We start from the raw sequence: 27,577 nt of genomic DNA on the forward strand, positions 1-27,577 counted from the left end.
GAAATTAAGAATATTTCCTTTATTAATAATAATAACTTAAGAGTTTTAATATTAAGTACAATAAATAATAATTATAAAAAAGTAATTTATTTATAATAATCTTTTTTGTAGAAAATATCACTTTTTTCTTAAATGAAAAACAAAAATCACAATATGAAATTAAAATGTAATAACATAGAAAAATAAAAAGAAACAAAATTATTAAAAAATGTGTAGATAATTAAATAATACAAATTTTTATTTATCTTTACAAATTAAAATTAGATATAAAGCAAAAGTATATGAAAAAATAAGTGGTGATAATATTTTTTTCATACACAAGGCGCAAAAGTAATCCTCCTATCAGAAAATGCTATGCATTTTACGAATGGCCCCTAATGTCTTAATTACAGCCAAAAAACAACGGAAGTTTACTTTCGCGTCTAGGTGAAAAGACCTTTTGGTATCTTCTATGAGAAGAAGACCATTTGGTCTTCTATGAGAAGAAGACCTCTTGGTTTTCTATGAGAAGAAGACCTCTTGGTCTTCTATGAGGAAAAGACCTCTTGAGGTCTTCTCCTCATAGAAGACCTTTGGCAGACATTCTGATGTTTTTTTTGGCTGTAATTAAGACATTAAGGGCCAATCGTGTAATTATTATAGTATATTCTGTTAGGAGGATTACTTTTACGCCACCTTGTACTTTTATTTTATAATTTTACAATAATAAACATTTCCACCAACTTTTTATAATAAATTCAGACACGTTTAAAACAAAGAAGAAAATTGATAGAAAAAATAAAAGAAAAAAGTTTATTAGAATATATAAAACTGCTAATTTGTATATTTAAAATATGAAACAAAAAAGTGAGAAAAAACATGAGAATAAAATACAAAATCCGCAGAGACAGCGTTCGAAAAAAAATATATTAAAAACCACAATATAAATATAAATTTGAACACGAGCTAGATTACAGCCTTTATATTAATTAATTAAAAATTAATTTTAAAATAAAATATATATAATAAATGTTACAATAATAGACACTACACAAGCCTTTGTGATAATAAAAAATATATACTTGATATAGATAAACAATTGTGTATAAACTTGAACTTAAACAAAGAAAAAAAAAAGAAAAAAATGTTTATAAAATATACCAAAACATTAATTATATATTTAAAATATAAAGCAAAAAAATGAGAACAAATAAAATAATACACAATTAAAATAGATATTCCTCAGACGCACCATTTGAAAAGAGATTTATATATTAAAAATACAAATATATGTTAATGAAAAATTTTCATTTTAATACTTAAAAATATGTAATTATAATATAAAAATAAGGATACTTTCAAATAAAAAAGACTTGGTAAATATTTCCTGGAATCATAATAAAATATTGCCTAAGCTGCAACCAAGCATGACTATAGCAGATTTTGGCATTTTTCCTTCCATTCGGAGATTTTTTAAAGAAAATATATTTTCTTAAATTTTTTTAATTAAAAAGTTAATGAGAACTGAAAAAATCATTTAATACTAAAAGGTTAATATAGGCGTTTCACGGTGATCCAATAGATCTGCAAGAGAAATGAATTAAGAAAAAATATTATTTAAAAGAAGTAAAAATGGAAAATTTTTAAAGAAGATAAAATGGGGTGACTTTTTATACAAATTACGATTATATTATTTTAAGAGAGCTACGATTATATTATACTAGAACAGGTCTAAAAGGTTATTTCGTGACATATAAATTTCTCGCCGTATATATATTTTTTTTTTGGCTAAAACAATACTCTACCCATTGTGATTTTCAAATTTCAAATTACAGTCACAGCGGCTCATTATGTTGGAGGAGCTCTTGTCCACTGAGAAAACTGGAAAGTTTCATATTACCGAACATTCGGTTAAAAATCTAGGCTGAGAATTTTAAAAGAACATAGGTGACATTATATGGGTCTTACACCAAATTATGGATCTATATTGGATGTTTTCTAGATCTGGACTCTAGGAAAGCTACATGGAAGTATTACAAAGATAAATTCTACAGATTTAAGATTTAAAAGGCAATTCTAGGTTAGAGTTTATTGCTGAATCGATTAAAATATACTAGATTCAGAGGTATCATTATATGGAGATTTATATTGGAAATTGTCGAATAACTGCCAAATTACAGCAAAATCGGTTGACAAATGCATCTGCTGCGAAAACGACATATGGACAACTTCGATCCACAGTGAACGATATTTGCTGATATGTTTTAGGTTCAGTTAAGTCTTTTGCCGGGATCGAGATTTCCCGGTTTCTTCTAGTTTGTATTGGGGTAAAGGTTGCCGGTTTGAGCCTAAATTTTTTGCACTTTTCTGAGAAAGTAGGTAGCTTGAAAACCTGACTCAAGGAGTGCTTTTGGGCTATGGTCGTATTTCATTGGTGAGCTCCTTCTACACTTTGCTGCTTAATTAAAGGGCTTGGGTATTTTTGGTTTCCACGTGTTTGGATGTTGCTCTGAATCAATTTTCCAAACATCTTTCTCCTTCATTTTTATACCCTCCACTATAGTATGGAGGGTATATTTAGTTTGTTATTCCGTTTGTAACACCTCGAAATATACACTTTAGACCCCACAAAGTATATATATTCTTGATCGATTTAGCGATGTCCGTCCGTCTGTGGAAATATCTCTAGCTTCCGAACGAAATGAAGTAATTTAAGCGACATTATTCACCGGAATTCTTTCAAATTCGGTTTTTGAAGTTCGTAATGGATACTACAGCGTATGACAAAAAATTGTCTGAGCAGGTCCACGTCTCGCCCCAATATAACATTACATTCGGTATTTTTAAAATTTTAAAAGAATTTTTAACGGATTTTATTTTTTTGAAAATTGCTAGATTCGTTCCAAATGGTGGAGGGTATTCAAAGTTCGGTCCGTGTGAACTTACAGCTTTTTTACTTGTTTTTTCTAAATTTCAGTTGAAAATAATAAAAGTTTCATTTTTATCCAAAAAATCTCACCTTTAGCAATGCTCCACCAGGGCAGTGTAACATATGTGAGGAATGCATTTAATGGAGTGGATTGTTGGCGGCGATTTTCCTTCCAAAAGTGGAAAGATTGTGCAAAGCCACGACTGGCCCACAGGGGATTATAAGCACCATCGTCGAGTTCTGAAAACAAAAGAATATAAAACCAAATTAATAAGAGAATCTAATAATAAAAAACAAATTTAAAAAAATAAAATTTTATAATCTGTCCCTTAAAAATACCAAATTTAATCTGATTTCTTTCACCTTGTAAAGCCTTTTTGGACAAATCACACCAGTAATAGATGTTGGTGCCATCTGGTGTACGCCGCTTGGGCACAAGTGTTAGGGCACGATTGTAGAACGCTTGCATCGCAGCGGTACGTTTGGTGCGCGGCAAGGTGGCCGACATTTGTCCCATATCGACAATATTGGCACTATTTAACATGGGTGGCGATAACGGCGAGGTGTTGCACGATGCTGAGGCTGAATTCAAATTACCATTGCAATCATTTAACGAGGAGGGACGTTTGGAGGGGCTGTCATTGTGTAGAGTACTCGATGAGTTGGATGAATTATTATCCAATGACTGATCGATAATATTCACATTGATTTCCTGGTCTTTTTGTTCATCCGCCGCCAGCGATTGCTGGCTATCGGACTCGTCCACCTGCTGGGTGGCTTGTAATGGATGGCTGTCTGTGGTTACAGGTACACGAACACATTTTTCAAATTTATACGGTTTTGCATCACCACTGTCCGTTGCCGTGTTTATTGGCTGGGGCGAGTTGGATAGAGGTGAGGGTTCTTCAACCACGGGCAATTCTTCTTTGCCACGTACTGTAATCAAAGAATCGGTTTCGGTTAGAATAATTATTTTGCCACCACCATCGGAGATCTGGGAGATATCACCGCCATTTAATGAAATAGCATCATCGGCAATTTCATATTCCTGGCAAGAATCTGTGGCGGCATCTGTTTTGAGATCACTGGGTTTGTTGGGCTCCCCCTTATTGCCATTCGAGACGGGTTCCTTTTTCTTCGTTTGCGAAGATGGTGTGGGGATCTTTGTTTTGTCATTTGATGATAAGCTGGTGGATGATGATGTGGATGAACGATTTGCTCTTAGCTTTTTGGGTGAGACCTTGGAGAGGAGACTGCTTGTTTTGGAGACCTTTTCTTTGTTGCGTTCCTTGGGTGATTCCTTTTCTTTTTCCTTCTCCTTGTCTTTGCTTTTGTTTTTGTCTTTTTTATTGCTTGTTGTAATTTCTGGTTTTTTAATTTTGCGATCTGCAGCCGATAGCGATGACGAACGCGTGACATTGGTCACAGTTGGCTTGCGTTCGGTAAATTTCAAGCTGCCCCTCTTGGTGACCACCAATTCACTTTCCACACTCAATATGGTTTTGGGTTTGGCCTTGAATTTCTTGTCGGGCATTTTATTCAAACAGGCTGGAGTTTCATTGGCATCATCACAGGTTGGACAATAGACCTGCGACATTTGGGGTGTATTTTTATCGGAATTTCCCCAACGTTTTTTACATTTCTTGCCCGATTTGAAACAATTGCCACCACATCCGGTGGTCTTGCCATTGTTGGAGCCTGGCGAGGGTAGGGTAATATCCACAGCTTCGACAGCATCTTGTATGGGATCATTGTTGGGCGGTGAAATAATACTTAGAGCCATGACACCACTACCCCCACCAACATTGTCTTCCGGGCCTTCGGAGGACACCTTTGATTTTAACAATGGTTCTGATTCGTTTGGTTCTGTATCAGCCTTAGTTGTTTCCGTTGTCGTCGTCGTTGTTGTTGTCTCTCTATTCTGTTCTAATTCTTTATTTTGTTTTTGAAATTCTTCACAATTCGGATTTGTATGGAGTTTTGCCTCAGATGCCGAGAAAGCAGGACGTTCATCTACAAAGATATTTTATATCGAATCATTTGTAGTTTTATTCAGTACTATTTTTTTTTTTTTTTTTGATATTGCACACATTCATCTTTCAGTTTTTTTTTTCAAATTTCTAAATTAAATAATTTTCAATAAACAATAAATAAATTTAAAAATATTTAAAAAACATATTAAAAAATATAAATTGCAACTAATAATTACAAAAAAAATATGTGAAATAATATTTTGCAAAATAATGTTATTTATATTCAATTTATGTATGGAAAAATGTTCGATTTCTGCTTGGTGTTGTAAGAGTGTAATTAGCTTGTAGCATGATGGGCGAAACAATGTAAGGACAGAAAAAGGGAGTGGTAGGAGGAAGAGGAGCAAATGGAATGGAAAATTTGTGATGCTAACAACTTTTATACTTGATTTTAAATTTAAATTCTAGTGTTAGGAGGATTTTCTTACGAGAAGGCGGATATTACATGCATTGGATACTTGAAAACTTATTGGAGGGGAGAGGTTTGTTATTGTTTTTCTAAATATTTCTGAGTTTCTTCTTTAATAACAGCAGGGAAGATATCATTTACTCTACTTTTCTCTATCTGCCCTACTAACACCCAGACCCAAAAGGCTGAAATGTAAAGAGGCTGCTAAAGGAGTTGAAAGGAAAAGGTCTGGCAACATTTCCATGAGGGCAGCACATATAAATACAATGTTAGAGGTGAGGTACTACACTCGACTTTATATTTGAGATTAATTTTACAATCGAGAGTATTTAACTCACCCGAACGAATCGAAATGAACCCTTTACATAATGTATGTAACGAGTGTTTCTTTTCGATTCCTGTAGCATATCCTTCAATCTCATCTCTGAGTGCAAGCGTATAGAAAACCAAAGTAGAATGGCTGAAATAAGCTAGCAGACTCAGACACCCCTAGATAAGATATCCGCCCTCCGCCTTCTTGCACTTGAGAATCCTGCCTACTAACATACCAAGACAATGCCACCGACTTAGGTGGATAAAAGACCTAATTAGCCTAGGATAGGTGAGCAAAGATCTTTTCAATAGGGACTACAATACTTACGGACCGTGTAGTTGCGAATAAAATTAGTGGCGCGGGAAGTTGGGTTCTTTATAGATTAGACAGTCTTCCAACTTTGAGACCCCATATCCCTGGAGTGTAATGAGACTGGCTATATAAATTCTCAGATTTTGAAATCAGGTCAAAGACCGTATGTCAAAGACTTAGGTGGGTCAAAGTCTTTTCAATACTGTCTACAAGACTAAGCAACTTACGAGTCGGGTAGGTGTGAAAAAACAGACGCGTTCTTGTCGTTTGGTATCGAAGAAATTGACCGAATGATGTCCAATTGAGCCAGGCTTCCAGCTTTGAGAATTTTCCGTGTTTCCAGTCAAGGCAAAGACTGTATGCAAACAGAGCATCGTTCATATATGGACGCATCAACGTATAAAGATTTAGTCACTGATTTCTTTCCATGATAAATGCCATAACTGACCTTAGTTCTTCCGAAATAACACAATACAAAGAAGATGGAAATTAAGTCGCAAATCTTGGATGGAGATCTTCCCTTTTCTGATAAGTGCCATTGATACCACCGAAAACGTTACGTCAAAATGTGGGTATAAGACTGATGGAGAACATCTCCTTGTCTGATAATTAACATGGTTGTCATGGTAATCCCACCCGAAACGTATGTGGCCTTCGGGTCATCAAGAACGCAACTCTCTGGAGGTCAAAACCGATAATCAACATTTCTCAAGGAAGGGTTCTATAGTTGAAAAATGAGAAGAGGAGATTAAATCTCTCTCTCCCACGCCTTAACCTCAAAAGCCCAATAAGGAAGAATATTCTGTGAATACTGGTAATGAATATCAGGGATGGAATGCTCCATGAAGTCATCAATGCCGAATGATAAACTTTTTTGTAAGAAGGACACGTATTAAATGTGTATTTTTTAAAAAGGACCTATTTTCGGCATGGATTTGTTTTGTGAGTTTTTAAAGGACCCGCCTTAATTTTGATTTTTTTAAATAACCTGTCTGTAATGTTTTTTGTTTTTTTTAAAGACCGTTCCTTTGAGTCATCGAAGCTGAATGATGTGGATTTTTTAAACTGTCTTGAATGCGAATTTGGTAAAGAGGTCCTGCCTGTGGCATATATATTTATTTTTAAACGACCTGCCTGTTATGTGGATTTTTTCAAAAATAATCTATAATTTAAAAGGTTCTGTCTACGAATAGATATTTTTTAGAAAGAACCTTCCTAGCGCGTGGATTAAAAAAACATCCCCAAAGCCTGTTTTTGTCCTTAAAGCGGACATTTTTAAATAACTTTCTATGACGTGCCTAAAACGTCCTTAACGTAGTTTTCATGACTATTTTCTGTCATAGGATGTGGTATACATTACGAACTTTATATACCAAATTTGAAACAATTCCGGTGAATAATGTCGCTAAAGTCATCCAAATACCGAATATCGGGAGGTACCGTTATATGGGGGCTATACCAAAACGCAGACCTACATGGCCCATTTTCAATACAAAAGTCCAGCAGACATAATATACATTTGAGTAAAATTTTGTCAACCGACTTCATTTCGTTCGGAAGCTAGGGTGATTTCCACAGACGGATAGACGGACATCGCTACATAGAATTTTATGCTGATCAAAAATATATATACTTTGTGGGCTCTAAAGTTTATATTCCGAGACTTCCAAACGGAATGACAAACTTAATATGCCCTCCATACTGTGGTGGAGCGTATAAAAATAGGGAATCAATAAGAACAACGTCAATGTTTTAAATGTATTTTGAAGGATGTATTAAAAATTGATTTAAAAAAATAACTCCTAGGGAGAATATCCAAGACAAAGAACAAGGAAACTGAGAGAATTGGTGGCTCTTTCCGAAACCTAGGTATTCCCTGCCTTACCCCCTGGTAAACATTACCATCTTTCTGCACTAATAAACAAACGCTGTTTTTATAAAAACAACAATAATGGGATAACGCCGGACAATTTTGCAACAAAAAAAATATTTTTGAAGGACACATATAAACGTAGATTTTTTAATTTTTTTCAAGGACATTTAAAATCGTATATTTTTGGAAAATATTTCGAGGAGCTATAAAAAAGCGATTTTTTAGAAATATTTTTCAAAGACCTTATAAATAATAACGTGTTTTTTTAATATTTTTTCAAATTCTCATGAAACGTGGATTTTAAAATTTTTTAAAAATATTTTTTTTTATTTTTTCCCTACACTTTCTGTATGGGCTAATGTGGCATAAGATGTATGACTAGGGTTTAACAATGAATACTGCAGTCATTGCAATGATGAGGAAGATATAATAATAAATATAGCATGTGCTGCACCTGAAGAAAGAAGGGGGAAATGTTGAAAGATAACGTTTTGAAAACAGGTTCATTTACCCAAAAATAATATGATTGGATTGAATCGAATGTACGTCTTTAAGAGATTGATTAGTACTTGTCCGGAATATAAGACTTAGTTTCACAATTTCCTTTAGCTTACATTGCTCTAATAGTAAAACAGCAAACGATTTTGTGTCTCGGTGTATAAAACTGTGTTTTTTTTTCTTTTTGGTGGGTGGAATGCATTCTAAATCACACCAACAATTACGTACACATCGAAAAGAAAACTTGTAATTCTTACATAACTTTTCAAATAATAGCAGCTTTTTATATATATGTATGTATAAACAATATTGTTATTTTCTTTTAAAGATATACTTTCCATAATTGTAATATCTTTCGAAAAAAAAAAACAACTTAGACTACCAAGTAAAGAAATATACAAAATAAAGTATTCAAAAAAGAAGGAGAATAAATTAAAAAAGTCATTTGCATTTCAGCTAAAGAAAAAAATGAAAATATTCAAAATAAACGAAAAGAAAGAAATGTTCGTTTATATATATAAATGTAGATTGGGTGTAAAGGAAATCATGAAAATAAAAAAAGGAAAAGAAAACAAGAAGTAGTACAGAAGTTCATATGCAATACAATATGCAATCTCTAGTTACTTTTTTTCGTTAGAGATTTTTTTACTTAGTTTTTGTTTTTTCAATACAGATAAAGATGAATCCTGCTTTCTCGGCACAAAAATCTATAGAATAGATTGGTTGGTTTTTTGAGGTATGTTTTTGGTTTTTGTTTTGTCTTCTGAGGGGGTTTAGTTGCATTTACAAAAAATTTAAGTTTTTTAGTTTTTAGTTTTTTTTTTAAGTTTGCATTACGAAATTGTTGAGAGAGAAAAAATATCAAAGTCTACGGGGTTTTGAATATTTACTTAAGTTTGTTCATTTTTTTTTTAAATATACAAGTTGTGTTGGTTGTTTTTTTCTGGTGTGTGGTTGGTTTGTTATTTTCCATTTTAGGACAGGAATAAATTTAAAAACAAATAGTTTTCGTTTTTCTTTTTCGTTTAAATAATTACAAAACAAATATAAGAAATTTACAAAATCAAAGGGGAAAATTGTACAACAACAAACTTTACAAAAGCAGCAACAGCAAATGGAAAAGAAAAAATAATCACTTTTTTTATTGAATTAAAAATTATACAAGCATAATTTTTTTTAGATTATGGAGATTAGGAAGTATGACAAAGATTTAAAAAAAAAACATTTAATTTAAAGTGAAACTGTATGATGAATGTGATGTTTTTTTGAATGTAATTAAGTAGTATTGATTTTATTGATACTTATTTAAGTATTTTACAATATGATTAAGGCGTGCAAAATCTAGGGATAGTGTGATAGAATTGTGTGTATTATATTTGGTATAAAATGTGCTCCGAATTAAAATCTTTACAGCTCCATTTTGATTGGTGATTAAATGACCGGCCTTCCGCCATGAGAAAATATGGACCTAAGAAAATTTAAATTTAATTCTATTGCCTCCTAAAGGACTTCCTTCACAATCTAGTTAAAAAGTTATGTTGGTGTTTAATATGACCTTCTGCAGATTTATACCATTGACGCTCAACTACCAAGGAGACAGTATAACTATATTTTAATGAAGAAAATACATAAATACATTTCATGTCCCTATGTTTATATAAAAGAGGCTCTTACCTACTTTTTCAAAACGAATCTAAATAGGATATCCTTTTTTCCCTCCGCTCTCTTCTGCCTTTGAGGGAAGTTTTGATTAAAATCGTAGCCTTACACTTTTAAGAACTGCATTTGAAGAGGCATTTCTAGCCTTTAAAGACAGCACTATGAGCCTCTGATTTATACAGTACCTATATTTAGGTTGTTTTTAGCCAAACTTTCCTAATGGGGAGAAGCTATAACAAACCAAATTTATAGCAGTCTCTGAAAACATCAATGGAATTGATTGAAATGTGCTACCAATTACACTATTTACAGTTTCATTTTGATGTGAAGATTTTGGTTGGTGATTTATAGTTACCACCTTCAGATTGGTTTTTTATACCCTCAGCCATATGGCTAGAGGTATATATTATTTACCCTAGGTCTCTTCGGACCAAATCCGAGTTAAAATTTTGAATAACAAAAATGGTTGAAAATACCAAAATAAACATCCGGTTCTCTTCATATTTCACTCATCCCATTACCGCGAAATTAAGATCCGATTCCATTCAGATTTGCGCATCTCAATATTTCCATAAACACAAGATCTGTTATAAAGATGGTAAAAATCGGACCATTCTTTATGGTACCTCCCCCATATAGGGTTCAAGATTTTTGAAAAACAAAACGCTAAAAGAAATCGGAACAAGTATCCAAATCTCTTTAAATTTCACACATCCAAGTATTTTTGCTAATATCTGTTATAAATACCTTCTGGTACCTCACCCACAAAGGGACACGAAAAATCGCAATTTATGACTTCGCAAAGAATTGGATATAAATGTTCGATTTCCTTAAAATTTTGCACAAACCAATATTTATATCTGTATTAGATGAAGAATGAAAATGGAATACCTCGTTCTGCTATATCTCATATCACGCATATTTCCACATTTTCTGATTAAAATCTAATCTAAATACCGAATTGCCGGCCAAAATGTCATAATGCCAAACTTACCAAATCGGAAAAGCTATAATAAGTCATATTTATTTCAGACACTGAACACTTCAATGAATTTGATTTCTTCGAAATTAAATATCTTGAAAAGGTCCAATCCTCGACCTATGAATTCTCATCCTCAGATAATTGAATTAAGTATTTCTCTCTACGCTATTATGGAGATTTCTGAAGCCTCTGACACGTTTCTCTTCATTTTCCTATGAACGGATTTAGCTGAAGCCTACCTAGGAAAAAGACCCTTATAAAACCCCTCTTAATTATGTTTATATATCATATAATAATTATGTTAAGGTGATGCATGTATATGGTGATAATTTAAATAAGTAATTTTTATGAAAAAAGCTTTTATTATTTTACAAAAAATTTAATTTTTTTGAATATAAAAAAATAAAACATGTGCAAAATATCAGTATCAATAAGAATAGTAATACAAAAATAAAAATAGAATATATAAAGCATATCGAGATTTGAAAAAAATATTAAAAGAAATTGGTTGCAATATTTACCATCTCTTAAATCGCCTGCCTCAATTTCGGACACCTCATTGGCCAGCGAATCGAGGCCTTCATTCTCTGAACGAGCCTTGGAACCAGCTGTACCAGCAGCCGATTCGGAAGATGTCTTTGTGCGCCATGCATAACGTGAGAAATTATTTAAATTAGCACTGGGATCGCTGAGGCGTCGCTGATGACGATATGTGCAGTAATCGTCGTTTTCTTCTTCCCATTCGTCCCACATGTCGGTGGCACAGAAACTAAAATAAACACATTACCATTAAAAATAATTAAAATAATGAGAGCAAATAACTAACCCTGGTTCACTGGTTGGCGTCTCCACACCCGAACCTTTGGGCTTTGTAACCGCCATCTCGGCATGACCCTTTCCCTGCGGCCCCTTCATGCGCACAAATTCGCAACGTGTTTGTACACCGGCACCACTGCTGAATAGGCCAAAGGACATGCGTTGGGCTACTTTGGAACTTAGGCTGGATTGCTGTAGAAAAAGGGGGAAATGTTAGTTTAATATTTTTAATGGCATAATTAAAATTCCATTCCTACCCTTGAATCATAGACTTTTTTCAAGGCATCATAACGTATGGAACCCAAAAATATTACACCCTGAACTGCACCATCTTTATCATTGGCCACCAGTTCCACGCAGACCATTTCACCATCTCGTACCAAGATGTCGCTGAAAACCTGGAAAGGAAAGAGGAGAGAAAAATCGATATTAAAAGGTAGCAAATATCAAATGGTGGTCCATATGGATTAAGAAAATTGTTCATATTATCCAAATGTCAAATATTCGGAAGACCAAACGTTACGCATATGAATTCCTATTATATTTCTAATTTTATTTTAAAAGGGTAACCTTTGAAAACATAACTTCTCTCAGGGATAAATTCTTTTATTCGTAGAAAATAATCTTCTGCTGCTTGTGACAAAATATTCAGATCATAAAACTGTTGTCCTCTTCTGTCCTGTAGGACCGCTTTTCACATTCTAAACTTCTAAGAACTGGGTATGAAATATAAAACCCTTATTCTTAAGGACTCAATTCAAAAGAATAAATCTTCACGTTTTGAAGAATCTTTCCCCAGCGTCCTTGTATTTAATCCCCGTACTCGTCTCTGAAGACTTTAATTGTTTCTTTTTTGTTTGGGATTTATTCAGTCTCCGAAGATATTTGTTTCTATTTTAAGGGGCCTATTGTATAGTCTTGTTTGTAAGAATCTTTGCTTTTAAACCTGATCTTTAAAGGAAGACTCTAAAGACGGCAATATAAGACTATTTCTTCTGCTTTTCAAACTCTATTCCGAAATGTCTAGCAGCAACGAATCAAATTAACAGAGAGCAAACTTCTGCTATTTCAGTCTATCTATTTCTCTATTTTTTTTTCATCTTTCAAAAATATGTGGTCAGTGTCTGCGGATTTAATCCCCGTTCTCTTTCGCTGAAGACTTTAATTAAACCACCTTTGGTGAGGACATATTCAATCCCCGAATGCTGATTTTTTTTCATTTTAAGGGATCTATTAAAGCATTGTTTGTTAGACTTGAACCTTTGCTTTTTCAGCAGATTTTTATGTTAAGCCTCTAAAGGTAGAATATGTCATATTAAAGGACGGACATTTTAGCCTTTAAGGACGGTTTTTAGTCTTCTTTGAAAGTCGAAAACCTTTGCTTTTAAGGAAGACCTTTAAAGGGATTTAATTCCATTGAATCTAAGTTAAGGTTTCTCGTTACAAATTCTCGGTATTTGTTGGCTGTATAGTCTTTCGAGATATTTTCCTGAACTCAGAATCCGAAATCTAACGTAGGAACAAATCAAGCTCTCTGATAAATAATTCCTGATTTATTATCATATGAGTGTTGCTGTCCCGAATGCTGTTTTTTTAATTTTAAGGAACCTATTTTAAAGCCTTGTTTCTTAGACTTCAACTTTGCTCATTAAGAAGATATTTCAATTAAGCCTCTAAAGGCAGAATAAGTCATATTAAATGATTGATATTTTAGACTTTAAGGATATTTAGCCTTTGTTTTTTTTTTTTTAAGGAAGACCTTTAAATGGATTCAAATCCATTGAATCTAGGTTCAGGTTTCTCGTTACAAATTCTCAGTATTTGTTGGCTGTATAGTCTTTCCAGATTTATTCATGAACTCCGAAATCTAAACCAGCAAGAAATCAAGGTCTCAGATAAATAATTTAGAATTTATTATCATATGAGCATTGGATGCCATAGCCTCGTAAAATCGTATCCTAGCCAATTTCGGTCCTTCACGGTTATTGCCACATAATTGCCTCTAGTCTTCTAGTCTTCACAGATAATTTTTTCCATCGAGTTCCATAGTTAGAGACATTTGAAACTTTAGCCCCTAATGAATCAGAACATCTGCATAAGAGAGTATTACTTCGGAAATTGATTTTTCGACTTTTGACCTTTAAATATTTTGCTCTTGACTTGAATTTTTTTATCTCTCTCCAGGAATATTGGTTTTAACCCTTGATTACTCTTCTAAGGTTTGGCTTAACCCACTATATCTAAGGTTTGAATCTCAAATCTGATGTTTGGGCTAAGATCTCAGTTTCAAAGCAGTCATGATTTAACCTTCAGATTTTCTGGGTAAATTTTCGAAATATTTAGGTTGTTTCCTCTGGATTTCCCTGGTCTGTTTTCTTGAACTGTAAAGATTAATTTTTAAGTCCTTTAGTTTCAATTCAATTGCGAATTCCGCCTTTAGTTGAATACAAATATTGCCTCTTTGAAAGGGATGCATGTTAAATCTTTAAAAAACTGATCTCTTCTTTTTTAAGGGCTAATTTTAAGAACATTTTTCCTACATCTTCGCCGCAGATTACTCCATGTCTAATAAGGCTAATAAATGAATATTTCCTCAGCCTTTGAAAATCTTTTTCCTAACTAAACTCCTCCCGGTATTGATTATTCACAACGTCAGGAGTCGGCGTTTTTCGTTTTCTCACCTCATCGAAATTATCCACCATAAAACATATATGAGGATAAGTTATTTCTTCACCCTCGCCTTTTGTGTCCATTTTTCGACGGCTCGGTGAGGCATAGACGCGTTGAGAATGTCTTCGCAGTACTTGCAATTCCTTGGGTGATGTTCGTGTACAAATCGCCAGTGTGAGTGTGTAATCGAATTGATGTATTATCATGTTTAGGTAGACCGTTTCCTCCCAATCAACATCGGGATCACCAATGGGTAATTTACGTGAATCCTTACGGAAAACATCGACCTCAGTCTGAAATTGAAATGTTAATAATTAAAAAAAATGGAAAATTGAAATGAAATAAACGTTTTACTTACCTCATATTTTGGCATATGTCGGGAAGAGCTCTTTACATGTTTCTTACGTACAAAAAATAATAGATCATCCGAATCGATACTGTGCACCGGTTCCGATTGGAATAGGAAATGACGTACAAATAAATCCGTCCAATAGGTGGTACCTTGTAGAACAACAAAACCGCTGTCTGTAAATGGAAGGTGAGAAGATGGATTAGAATAATTTGGAATAAAATTGATTTATAGAAATTTAATAAAAAGTAAATAAAAAATTTCTATGAATCGCGTTAAAATTAGTCTGTTTTCTAATAAGGGAGAACCTTAAAGTCATTAAACTATGGAACATCTATATAGAAACCCCTAACATTCCTTTTTTATATAGAAGACCCTAAACCGGCCCCCAAAAATCTTCTATTTTTTTAAGTCTTTTATTATCAGACCTTAAAGACTTTAGTAGAATAAATCAAAAGTCTTTTAACTATGTAACCTCAAGAACTGTCCTTGGTAACCGGCTGTTAAATTCAAACATATTCACATCATTGTGAAATTCCATATTGGCAGTGATTTGCATTACTATTGTTTATAAACTAATTCACTCCATATTGGAATGAGTCATAAACAATCACTTGAATCATGACTCTCAGCTATTGCAAAATTTTCAATTTATAAATAGACTTGAAAGGGCCACTTTAAAATAACAATCTTTAAGAGGTACAACCCTCCCTTTCCCAGCCCGTGTGAAAGTTTACGAATTCGTTTATAACAACAAAAACCAAGAGATACATCATAATCAAAACAAAAACCACGATTAAAAGCCGCTGCATAAAGTAACAACCCTTGAAAATTTATGGGAAAGTAAGAAACCAAAATATGATAGTAAAAACACTTGGGGTAAACCTTGAAAGAGGGTTGATTGGAACATAAATAGAAATAAGAAAAGGAAATTTTCAAAGGAAGCAAAAAAGTGGGTGGATATTTATAGAAAAAGAACAAGAATTGCAAATAATCGATAATGTAAAACAATTGAAAAAAAATCTTTGAAATTATTTTTTTCTGCAAGAAAATATAAATTAATGAATCATAGATAATATTTTGTTATAACAACCATACATACCATCCTTGAGCAATTGTCTCATTTCTTTGTTCCTTTGAAAATTAATATCTTCCAGCAATTGTTGTAAGGGTGTCTGGGGCCGGAGCAAAGCTCCAGCTGCACTGGCCAAAGACATGGTATTGAAAACGTTGATTTTTGCAAAATTATTTCAAAAAGGCTACCAAATTGAAATTCAATGCAGGCTGGTGTTCCAAGGTACAATATTTATGTCGACCTTAGAACCCAAGAGTAGTGGGAGAATAAAAAGCTGGGATATGCTGCAAATTTGTATAATTTTCTCCAACTTAATGGGGTCACCACATTTTTGCTAGCTCTGCTGTGGTTTTTCTTTGCTTTTTATAATATATTTATAAACATTTTGAGGAATATTTTTTAATTAATTTTCCACCAACTTTTGTTATTTGTTAAAAATGAAGACCCATCCGTTAACTTCGTTGCACTTTTCTTTGTTTAACCAGACTCTGCTGCCACTGACTGGCCTGTGTATTCTTTGCAAATGAAAAAGTTCTCTACATTATGTTGTACTTTTGTGAGGGTTATTCGTTGTTTCTTTTCCTTCCTCTTTTTTTGTAGAAAATGTAAATAGCTGTAAGTTTTTAAGGGTTGATTGTGCTTCACTTCCTTTTAGCATTTATCACCATCTTTTGTTGTTGTCAAAATTCTTGCTTTTTGAATGCAATCTGATCAGAAAAAAAATATTTCCAATTGGAAGAATTGACGATATTAAGGGAGTTATTATTTATGGATTTTTTAGTGAACTTATTTATTTATTTTTAATTAACAAAAAAGGGAAAATGAATTTCACGCCAAAAAATATCAACAAGCGCCACTATTGGGCCTCAATATATGAATATTTGCGAATTTTGGAGCACAGAAGTTATGACAAGTGATGCCAGATTATTAAATACAAATAGAATAGGGAGAAGAAAAACAAAAGTAGCGATAAACTTTGCGAATCAAAACAAACTGACAAACAAAAGAGTTTTTAGGTTTCAACAGATCGATAAACGACTTTTAAGGGTTACAAAAATTGACTTCAACTTAGGTGAACAGCTGCTAATGGCAATGCTAAGAGCGTTAATTTAAATTGTTTTATTTTTTATTTGCGACAACAACACATCGAAGAAAAATGTGATAAAATGACTAAATACTGTTAAGAGCAATCAGATTGTGGAGTGTAATACATGAATTTGCCTTAAATAACTGTGAGTAAATTAAAAGATTCATTAAGGCAACGCACAAGTTTTAACAACACATTACATCTTCAACTCATTTCTTAATTTATCGACAAAAAGTATATAGAAAGAAGTATAAATTAGAAATTTTAAAGTAATTAAACATTCAAATTACAACAAATTTATAGCATGTTTCCATTGAAAATCGAACAACGTTGTTCGCTCTCAGAATAAGGTACACGAATTGACCCGTTCATACGGCACGATTCGTAATTCATAGTAAAATGATTCCTTTTTTCAAAAATTTTGTTCGTTGATTTTAATGACAATTTATACGAAAATATATGAAATTCTCACTAATATGAATATAATAGAATGTTGTTTTTCTCCCAAAGACTTATTATATCATTAATTTTACTATTTTCATTGATGTTTTCAACTTTTTGTGTAAATGTTGACATTTTGAACATATTTTTGTATTTTTCTTTTTTTAATTCTGCTGGAGAGACACTTGTCAAACATTTTTCGGCCGACACAAAGATTTTGAAAATATTGATCCATTAGTTTGCAGTTTTCTGTGGAAATTTCAACTCGTGGACAAAATGCATACCTCGAATGAGAGAGAAAACCAAATGTACTTTCGTTTGAATGTACATATGCCATTCAAGATTACAGTTATCATTCATAATTTACAGTCTTCCCAAAAATTTTTAAAATTTCATCAAATTTTTCCAGTTTTAATTTTTAAATGTCATAATTTATTTTTTCGATAAATGCTCTCATTTGTTAGGGGTGGCACATATTTTTTCGTTGTTCTGAAAGTGATTTGATTTGAACAATGTACAAATATGAGTGTTCGCTCAGAAAATTTTGTGTGAAGAATTATGTGGCGTTTCCACTGCACTTGATTCGCTCTCTATTCGTTGTTTGACCCTTAACTATGAAAAAACTACTTAATTCTTCACACAAAATTTCCTGAGCGAACACTCATATTTGTACATAGTTCAAATCAAATCACTCTCAGAACAACGAAAAAGTATGTCCCATCCCTAAAAAATGAGAGCATTTATCGAAAAAATAAATTATGACATTTAAAAATTAAAACTAAAAAACTTTAATGAAATTTTAAAAATTTTTGGGAAGACTGAAAATTATGAATGAAAACTACAATGTTGAATGGCGTATGTACATTCAAACGAAAGTACATTTTGTTTTCTCTTTCATTAGAGGTACGCATTTTGTCCACGAGTTGAAATTTCCATAGAAAACTGCAAACAAAAGAGGCAATATTTTCAAAATGTTTGTATCTGCAGAAAAAAATGTTGACAAGTGTCTCTCCAGCAAAATTTAAAAATAGAAAAATACAAAAATATGTTCAAAATGTCAAAATTAATACAAAAAGTTGAAAACATGAATGAAAACTGTAAAATTAATGATATAATTATTCTTTGGAAGAAAAACAATAATTTCTTCTATTCATATCAGTGAGAATTTCATGTATTTTTGTATAAATTCCCATTCAAATCAACAAACAAAATTTTTGAAAAAATGAATTATTTTTCTATGAATTACGAATCGTGCCGTATGAACGGGTTAATTCGTGTACCTAATTCTGAGAGCGAACAACGTTGTTCGGTTTTCAATGGAAACATGCTATTACGTAGTTTTTCATAGTTAAGGGTCAAACAACGAATAGAGAGCGAATCAAGTGCAGTGGAAACGCCACATTACATAAAGTAAAAAATTACAAGAGAAAATCAAATTAGGGTTCTCTAGATCGATAATTGTCAGTGAGGGCTATGAAAATCGACTTTGTTGATACATTTGTCGCTAGTTGGCGCCAAAAAACAAACGAGAAACGGAAGAAGACAAATAAAGTAAAGAACTTATTTTAAAAGTATTCCTTTGAAGAAGTGTTTTGTTTAATCTACTTGAAGTGAACAGAAGCTGTTTCCAAGGTTAAAGAGTTATATATTCACAGTGAAGCGAAAGCAGTAAAAATAAGTAACAAAGAAGCGAATATCCTCTTTCAATGAAGTTAAATTTAAATTTAACTAAAGTGCTGATTTAAAAGGCAATGCTTTGACAAAATAATTTGTTTTATATTTTTCGTGTGAAAGAGATGAGGCTTTAACGGCAAATTGTAAAAGAATTAATAATTCACTGCAAAGTGATAACAGGGAGTAAGAGGCAACGAATTCCTTTTTTTACAGTAAATTAATGGCTATTTAATTTTAAATATTATTAACTTTTTATACAAAGTTAATCAAAGAGGAAACAATGGAGCCAGAACTGTATCTATGATCTTTCTTCCAACTGTTGCTTGTATATAAACCTAGATGGAATCCCATTGTAGAGTCGAGTGAGGTTGGTACAGCTCCGGTAGCTCTGAAAATGAGTTTGAACGGAAGTATAGTGTAATGTATCCTGGTCTAATCCTGGTAATTTGTATAGCTTAAAATAATGCAAATAAACATTATTAACCCTCAAAAAATATCTTTGGCAAATCATGATAATTATAACATTTCCTTACCCCTCTCTTTACAGACCCAACAAAAACGACGACTACATGGCATAATATGGGTGTACGTGCGACACTTTTAGATGCCAACTTGATTTAAATACTTCCACAAAGTTTCTAAGAACACTTTTATGTTTATCTTTGTTTTGTGTTTCTAACTTCTGTTTTTTTGCAGCTAGACAAGATTTGTTGAGATGTAACATGGAGAAATGAAAACGTCTATGTAGCAAATGAAGGACAAACGATGAACGGTCCCAATAAAAGAGAACTTGAACAAAGTTTTGTGCTAACAAATGAAATTAACGGAAGTGAAATAGAATAGAAGAGGCTTGCTTTGGTACATATGTATGAGATGTATATGTAGATACAGTGGGGTGGAGTGAATTTTGAGATAATATTTAAATATCAATTTATTTATTTAAAGTCAAATGGTTCTCTTTAAAATAAAAGTCCAAATGGATTTGCATTTTATATAGAAATCCAAATGGTCTTCTATATGAGATAGGAGATTTAAAGGTCTCTTATATTAAATAGAGGTTTACAATAGATATAAAATACCAAAGGGGTTTCTAGGGTTACTGGAAGATAAAAAATTTGTTATTCTCTATACAAGAGGAAATGATCATTAGAAGACCAATTCGACATAAAATGACCTACTTGATTTCATAGAAAATAAATTGAGTTTTTTATATTCTGCTTCACCCCATTACAAAAGTTTCCCATTTGTGACATTCATTACACACACAAGTACATGAATATAAATAACATAACAGGCGGCCATAAAATAACGGGCACAAAAAACAAGCGACAACGAATTATAACATCCAGTTAGAAGATGTATGTAAGAAGCGGAGAAAAAGAAATGAAAAAAAACATTTAGCAAAACACGTAGATATGTACAAGAGCAATCAATTTCGAAAGATTTATTTCTTGGTTTCTTCGTTTGTTTGTTTCTTTTTTTCCAAGAAGAATATGCTGCACAAATGGAGGACAAAGGAGACAGCTGGAAAAACAATGTTTGTATACAAGGCTCAAGATCTAAACTAATTTAAATATAAGGATGTATTTTTCAGGCATGCATGAATATTGAAATTGTGAAAGGTAACAAAGACGGAATTGAAGTTAATTCTAGTCTGTCTGTCTGGCGGAAATAATGTTATGAACATTGCGAACACACCGTACACACCAAATATAAGCGGATATAATTTTGGGTAATTAACCACGGGTTATTGTGAAATTTTGTTGTTTTCAGAAGTGAGAACTAAATTTTCGGATATCCGCAGGAGCTGGAATTTAAATGAAAAATCTAAGACAATTGTATTTTATGTAACCTCCATACGAAATCTTAACAGGACTCTATGTTTATTTTTATTAAGGACCTGATGAATTACCGAAGATTTGAAGTACTCGAACAGTTGTTATAGATCCCCATAGAAGATCATTTGCTAGGCTTTTATTCCATAAATACCTTTTAAAGAGACTCTATTTTAGGGAAGAGCTTTTGAAGGCTAGATTTACCATAAATTTTAAATTCTTTTTGGCGCCATCCTTTCAATGGCCTTCTACTATAAAAGACCCTTGGAAACATTGCAATATATAATATTGGTTAAAGAACTGTTTATTATATTTAAAATATCCACCCATAAGGCTTTTGAAGAACCTTCAAAAATACTTGAAAAATACCACGTTGTGAGGTCTTTGGAAAATCTGCAAAAATACTTTAAAGAATCTGCGTGGCCATCTTAAAAAAAAAAAAAAAAAACTTTAAAAAAATACACTGAAAACTACCAAAAAATTTTTTATGAACTTCACGTTGGGAATCTCTGAAAATTCTTTTCAAAATTCATGTTTGGGACAGCAACAATTGAAGTCACAGAAAACATTTTTCGCTTGTAGAGCATTCACCGTAAACTGATAACATATGAGTATATTAAGTTCATATGGCACGTGAGTCGCTCTCATAGTTGTTTGATCGCTAATTATTAAATATCTTCTTAATTTCCCCACACAACACAGGAGCTAATACACATTTTTATAAAATTCTTCAAAAAATACATGTTCATGATAAAAAAGGAAATGACAATATTCTAAATTTTAGAAAAAAAAAATGTATGAAATTTGTGATGTTAAACGACAGATGTACATTCAAACGAAAGTAAATCCAAATTTTGGAGTTTTGCCGAAGGTTTTTTATTTTCTCTGCCATCTGAGGTGCGCTTCTTAACCACGAGTTGGAATTTCCACAGATATTAGGAAACAAAACAGCATTAATTTGTAAATTTGTGTGTATCGACATAAAATAATTTTGAAAAGTGTCTCTCGCTTTAATATTTAAAATAGAAAAATACATATGCCTCACCTTTAAAAAAATAAATAAATTTAAAGTAAAACGTTATTTATATTTTCGTTCAAATACCCACAAAAATCAATTAACAAAAGGTATGAAAAATGAAATTATTTTATTATATTTTATTCTGTGCAATTTCTAAAAAAAATAAAGTATTTAAGCTTGCGATTTCCATAGAAAATTTTTCACAGGAAGAAGAATAGAAAATTTTTCGACAAAGTTTGCACATTTTCGGTAAAAGGACTACCAACTTTTCCTCTCGAGTCTAAAGATGGCTTCCAGTACAATTTACAGTGGATGTCAACTGCCACTTCTTTTGCGTATACGTCAAATGAATTCGACTCTCAAATCCAGTAGATTTCTTTTTCCATGTTGCCATTGACAGTTGAAGTCCTCTAGATTTTTTTAGGTGTACGACGTCGAACTCATTTTGATAACCTGAAAGATTTATTTACTGTGAAGTGATACCAGTGAGTAGATATTTTTCTAAATTGGTTTATATTATATCTTTAGTGTGGCCCCGCTGATGTTTCCAAAGGCAAAAAGTATTCATTGCGAAGTAATATCATTGCATAAATGCTTCTCTTCTTTCGAGGATCTTCTAGCTCAATAAAGAACTTTTACGGGACATCCAACTCTAAGTTTTTTTTTTTATTTCCAAAAGATTTTTGGAAGCCTATTTTTAAGACATTTTTACTGGTTTTAAATCTCTTTAAGAAATTAAGTTGATCATTTAATGGCAAAATGTATTCACTGTGAATTGATGCCAGTGGTCTTTTAACTATAAATTATTTTTTGAAGGACTTCTTTTTTCATTCCATAAAAGATGAAAGGCTTCATTTTTTTAATGACATGTTTGTTGGCTTTTGATCTCTATAAGACTTAAATCTTATCAAGTTTTATGAAGATCCATGTTACATATCTGTTTAAACAGCTGCAGCTTACAACTGCAATATGTATTCACTCTAAATTGATACCAATAAATAAAGGCTTCCCTTCTTTTGAAGAAATTCATTCGAAGCTTTATCACAAAAAAAGCTGATGCAATGTGTATTCACTATGAAATGACACAAATAATATATATTTCATGGTAGAAGAATATAGGTAGACCCATCGACACAGCTGCTGTGACAATGAACTGTCAAACCAATTTTGGAATTGAAAATGTTGAATGAAAAAGTATTTGAATTTGTAGAAAAACGCGAATTATAATAATCTCCGAATGACGTCGCATAAGAAAACATATAAAAATTTACTTATATTTGCAAAAAACATTTAAAAATTTTTGACATATCAATGCTCCCAAGCGTTGATGCATCTACCTGTATTCTTCTGTCATGAGGCTTCCCTTTATTTGAAGAAATTCGAAGCTTTATCACAAAAAAGCTGCTGCAATGAGTATTTACTATGAAATGATACCAATGTATATATTTCATGGTAGAAGAATATAGGTAGACGCATCGACACAGCTGGAAGTCCACTTGAAGGTCTTCCTTCCTTTGAGGTGGTAGTGGTTTTTATTTCATGGAAGATTTTTTTAAAGACATTATACTTTTTAGAGTGGCAATAAGTATTCACTGTGAAGTGATGCAAATGATTAGATATTTACCTCGTTTTGAAGAGATGGTCTTTTAACTCTAAAATAATCTATTACTTCCAAAGGACATCTATAAGTATGTGTTTTTTTCTATTTCATGGACGATCTCTGGAGATCGAAGTTGGATAATTATTTAAAATTATAACTTTAGTTTGATACAGCTGCAGTTTTTAACAGCAATAATCATTCACTATAAAGTGATACCAGTAAGTAAAGGCTTCTCTTCTTTTGAAAAAAAAGTAAATACCATTTAAGGAACTTCTTTTAATGTAGAACTTTCTAAGGACTTCTATTGGTGTGTGGTAAAAGATCTTTGGAAGCTTTTTACATAAAATTCCATCTTTAAAAGGCCATTTTAATATTAGCCCTTCGAGGTCAATCTTTAAAAAATATTAAATTTTTCGAAGAACTCCATTGGTCTTCTATTACATTTTATAAACTATTTTAATTACTTATAAAATAATTTGAAGGCCTTTATTTCCATAAAACAAAAATAAATCTCTAAAAAATCTTTGTAAATAAAATCCAAGAAATCTCCAAAAACCACATGCTACCATTTATCCTACGGCCATTATCAACATTCGCCTGGTAATGGATCCTGTACAGGTGTAACTTTGTTTCCACAACAAATTTCCTCACAAATCATAATGCATATGTTGAGGCTTGAGGTGTTCTTTTTCTCTCGATTTCGTCCTGCCTCCTCCTTTTCTTCTTGGAATATCTCTTCAACCATCTGGTATTACAGTATCTCTTCATTACTTAACTTGATTCAGTCTTTCTGGGTATTGCAATTTAATTTCTTTTTAAAATGTTTTGAAGCTATGTATTTTGTTACCAATTCTTTGCCAGAGAACTTTTGCATTTAGAGGAGAAAAAGAGAGATAGGGAAGAGGAGTTGGAGGCAAAGATATGCTGAGTTAGAAATAAAACAACCAACAGCAGCAGCATCTGAATAAAACTTATCAAAATGATAGCCCGTCCGACCAGCTTCTTTAGCTTTTGTCTAATGTCACATGGAAATAATGGCAGCAAGGATGAGCAGAACAGATAGACCGACAGACACCCAGCCCTGCATTGCAATTCTATTATGCATAACATTCATCCGGCACTTATCGGCAATGTTAGTCTCTTTTACAAAATACCAGTCCAGCTGTTTGGCTCTTCCATATGGGGGGCGAGGCGATGTTGTTTGGGAAGAGATTTTGTCTAGATCTTTATACTCTATTTCTCCTGTCACTCACCCACTTCATTTGCGTCTTTCCCATCCAGGATAAACTTTATTTTACAAACTGCATTAAGGTACGAGAGCTGAATAAGAAAAAATACAGGAAAAGAAATCGACGTCGCTGCGAAAAGAAAACTTTGTTTAGCAAAAATCCATCCATCCATCCACCCGTCTGTCTGTCTGCTCGTCCGTCCGTTCCATTTTCTTCTACTTCTAGTTCTTGGCGTATTTTACTGCTCCAGTTTCATTTCATCTTTGGGGGATATTTTTGATGTCTTTGTCTTAATTTTTATTATCGTCGGCGATGGCCTTTCGTCTAGGAGGGTTGGGAGGGGAAGTTATATTCTTTGAAAAAATATTTTTTAAAAATCCAAGTGGTATTTGAAAAAAATATTTTTTTAAAAATCCACGTTATGAAAAAAATATTTTTTTAAAAATCCACGTTATGAAAAAAATATTTTTTTAAAAATCCACGTTATGAAAAAAATATTTTTTTAAAAATCCACGTTATGAAAAAAATATTTTTTTAAAAATCCACGTTATGAAAAAAATATTTTTTTAAAAATCCACGTTATGAAAAAAATATTTTTTTAAAAATCCACGTTATGAAAAAAATATTTTTTTAAAAATCCACGTTATGAAAAAAATATTTTTTTAAAAATCCACGTTATGAAAAAAATATTTTTTTAAAAATCCACGTTATGAAAAAAATATTTTTTTAAAAATCCACGTTATGAAAAAAATATTTTTTTAAAAATCCACGTTATGAAAAAAATATTTTTTTAAAAATCCACGTTATGAAAAAATTTTTTTTTAAAAATCCACGTTATGAAAAAAATATTTTTTTAAAAATCCACGTTATGAAAAAAATATTTTTTTAAAAATCCACGTTATGAAAAAAATATTTTTTTAAAAATCCACGTTATGAAAAAAATTTTTTTTTAAAAATCCACGTTATGAAAAAAATATTTTTTTAAAAATCCACGTTATGAAAAAAATATTTTTTTAAAAATCCACGTTATGAAAAAAATATTTTTTTTTAAAAAACCCCGTTATGAAAAAAATATTTTTTTAAAAATCCACGTTATGAAAAAAATATTTTTTTAAAAATCCACGTTATGAAAAAAATATTTTTTTTAAAAAACCCCGTTATGAAAAAAATATTTTTCTTAAAATCAAAGTTTTGAAAAAAAAAATAGTTTTTTAAAAATCCACGTTTTGAAGAAAAAAAAAATATTTTTTTAAATCCACGTTTTGAAGAAAAAAAATATTTTTTTAAATCCACGTTTTGAAAACAAACATATTTTTTTAAATCCATGTTATGAAAAAAAAATATTTTTTTTTAAAGATCCACGTTTTGAAAAAAAAAAAAGTTTTTTAAAAATCCACGTTTTGACTTCTGTGCCATTTTCATGGTAGAAAAATACAGGTAGACGCATCAAGGCTTGGAAACATTGATATGTCAAAAAATGTTAAATGTTTTTCAAATATAAGTAAATTTTTATATGTTTTCTTTTACGGCGTCATTCGCAGGTTATTATAATTCGCGTTTTTAAACATTTTTTACAAATTTAAAAAAATTTTCATTCAACATTTTCAATTCCAAAATTGGTTTGACAGCTCATTGTCCCAGCAGCTGTGCCGATGCGACTACCTGTTTTCTTCTACCATGTGCCATTTCTAAGAAACAAAATAGTAAATAGACAAATTTTCACGATAAGAAGAAGAATTGCAAAAATTAAATTATCCGACAAAAATTGTAAATTTGTGATAAAAAAAAAACTACCTCTAGAGTCGTTCACATCTGCAAAACTTTTATCTAACAGATGATATCCAGTACAATTTGCAACATTTATTAAAGTACGTTTACACTTACGCTTACGTCAACTGCCAATTACTTTGCGTATACGTCAAATTAATCCAACTCTCAAATGCAGTAGATTTAATTTGCCATGTTGCCATTCACAGATGAAGTTCACAGGATTTGTTTTGTGAACACATTTTTGAACAACCAGAGACACATATTCACTGTGAAGTGATAACAATGAGTAAATGATTCCTTTTTTTGAAGAAAATTCTGAAAGTTCTCGCACAAAAAATAAAGCAACGGATAATTGAGTGTCCCAGGAAGAAGAAGAAGAAGAGTTGCAAGTGATTACAAAAAGAAATTTGTCCGACATGAATTTGTAAACTCTCAATAAAAAAAAAAATGCCAAATTTTTTCTCCCGAGAAATCCACTTTTGCAGAACATCAAGTAATCATTTAAAACAATTGTTACACCATTTTGGGTAAACTGGCAGAGCTATTCACTGTAAAGTGTTAGCAGTGAATAAGGATTTGTCTTATTTTAAAGAAGTTTCGAGGTTCTTCTATTTATTAAACATTGAAGGGCTTCTTTCGAAAAAGAACTATTAAAAAAGGTTTTGTTTTATTCCACGGAAAATCTTTGGAAGTCTTCTATTCTGAAAGAATTTTTTGATGGTCTTTGAACTTTTTCAGACTTTCCAAGTTAAATATTTATCTTAAACGCAATAATTTTCTAAATTGGTTTATTTTATTTCTTTAAGGTGGGAATACATAAAGCTGGCTCGGCTGGAAGAACAAAGGAGTTTTAGGTTGACTTATTACGATTTTGGCCGTAGGCTCCTTTGTTAATTTCCGAAGAAGCCAGCCGATTACTTAAGCCAGCCAAATAAGTGAATTTTGAATACCTACCTTTAGTGTGGCAAAGCTGCCTTTTTCAAAGGCAAAAAGTATTCATTGTGAAGTAATATCATTACATAAAGG

The 27,577-nt window shown here is 31.9% G+C and overlaps 1 protein-coding gene across 2 annotated transcripts; it reads right to left on the reverse strand.

Moving 5' to 3' along the window:
* Positions 1-873: 873 nt before the first annotated feature.
* LOC101894649 (uncharacterized protein KIAA0930 homolog) lies at positions 874-16,819 on the reverse strand. 2 transcript variants are annotated; one of them, XM_011293516.3, is made up of 9 exons: positions 15,925-16,819; positions 14,832-14,998; positions 14,485-14,766; positions 12,061-12,201; positions 11,814-11,995; positions 11,509-11,756; positions 3,272-4,921; positions 2,999-3,148; positions 874-1,563 (listed from the first exon to the last, which is right to left on the reverse strand). In XM_011293516.3, the coding sequence occupies exons 1-9, from the start codon at positions 16,037-16,039 to the stop codon at positions 1,523-1,525; spliced, it is 2,976 nt and encodes a 991-aa protein (XP_011291818.1). In that variant the 5' UTR covers positions 16,040-16,819; the 3' UTR covers positions 874-1,522. The 2 variants fall into 2 exon arrangements, with proteins under 2 accessions (XP_011291818.1, XP_011291819.1); XM_011293517.3 differs by lacking the exon at positions 3,272-4,921 and having other exon boundaries at positions 15,925-16,806.
* Between the last annotated feature and the right edge of the window lie 10,758 nt (positions 16,820-27,577).

This window comes from Musca domestica, unplaced genomic scaffold (assembly GCF_030504385.1).
Source record: "Musca domestica strain aabys unplaced genomic scaffold, Musca_domestica.polishedcontigs.V.1.1 37, whole genome shotgun sequence".
Lineage (NCBI taxonomy): Eukaryota > Metazoa > Arthropoda > Insecta > Diptera > Muscidae > Musca > Musca domestica.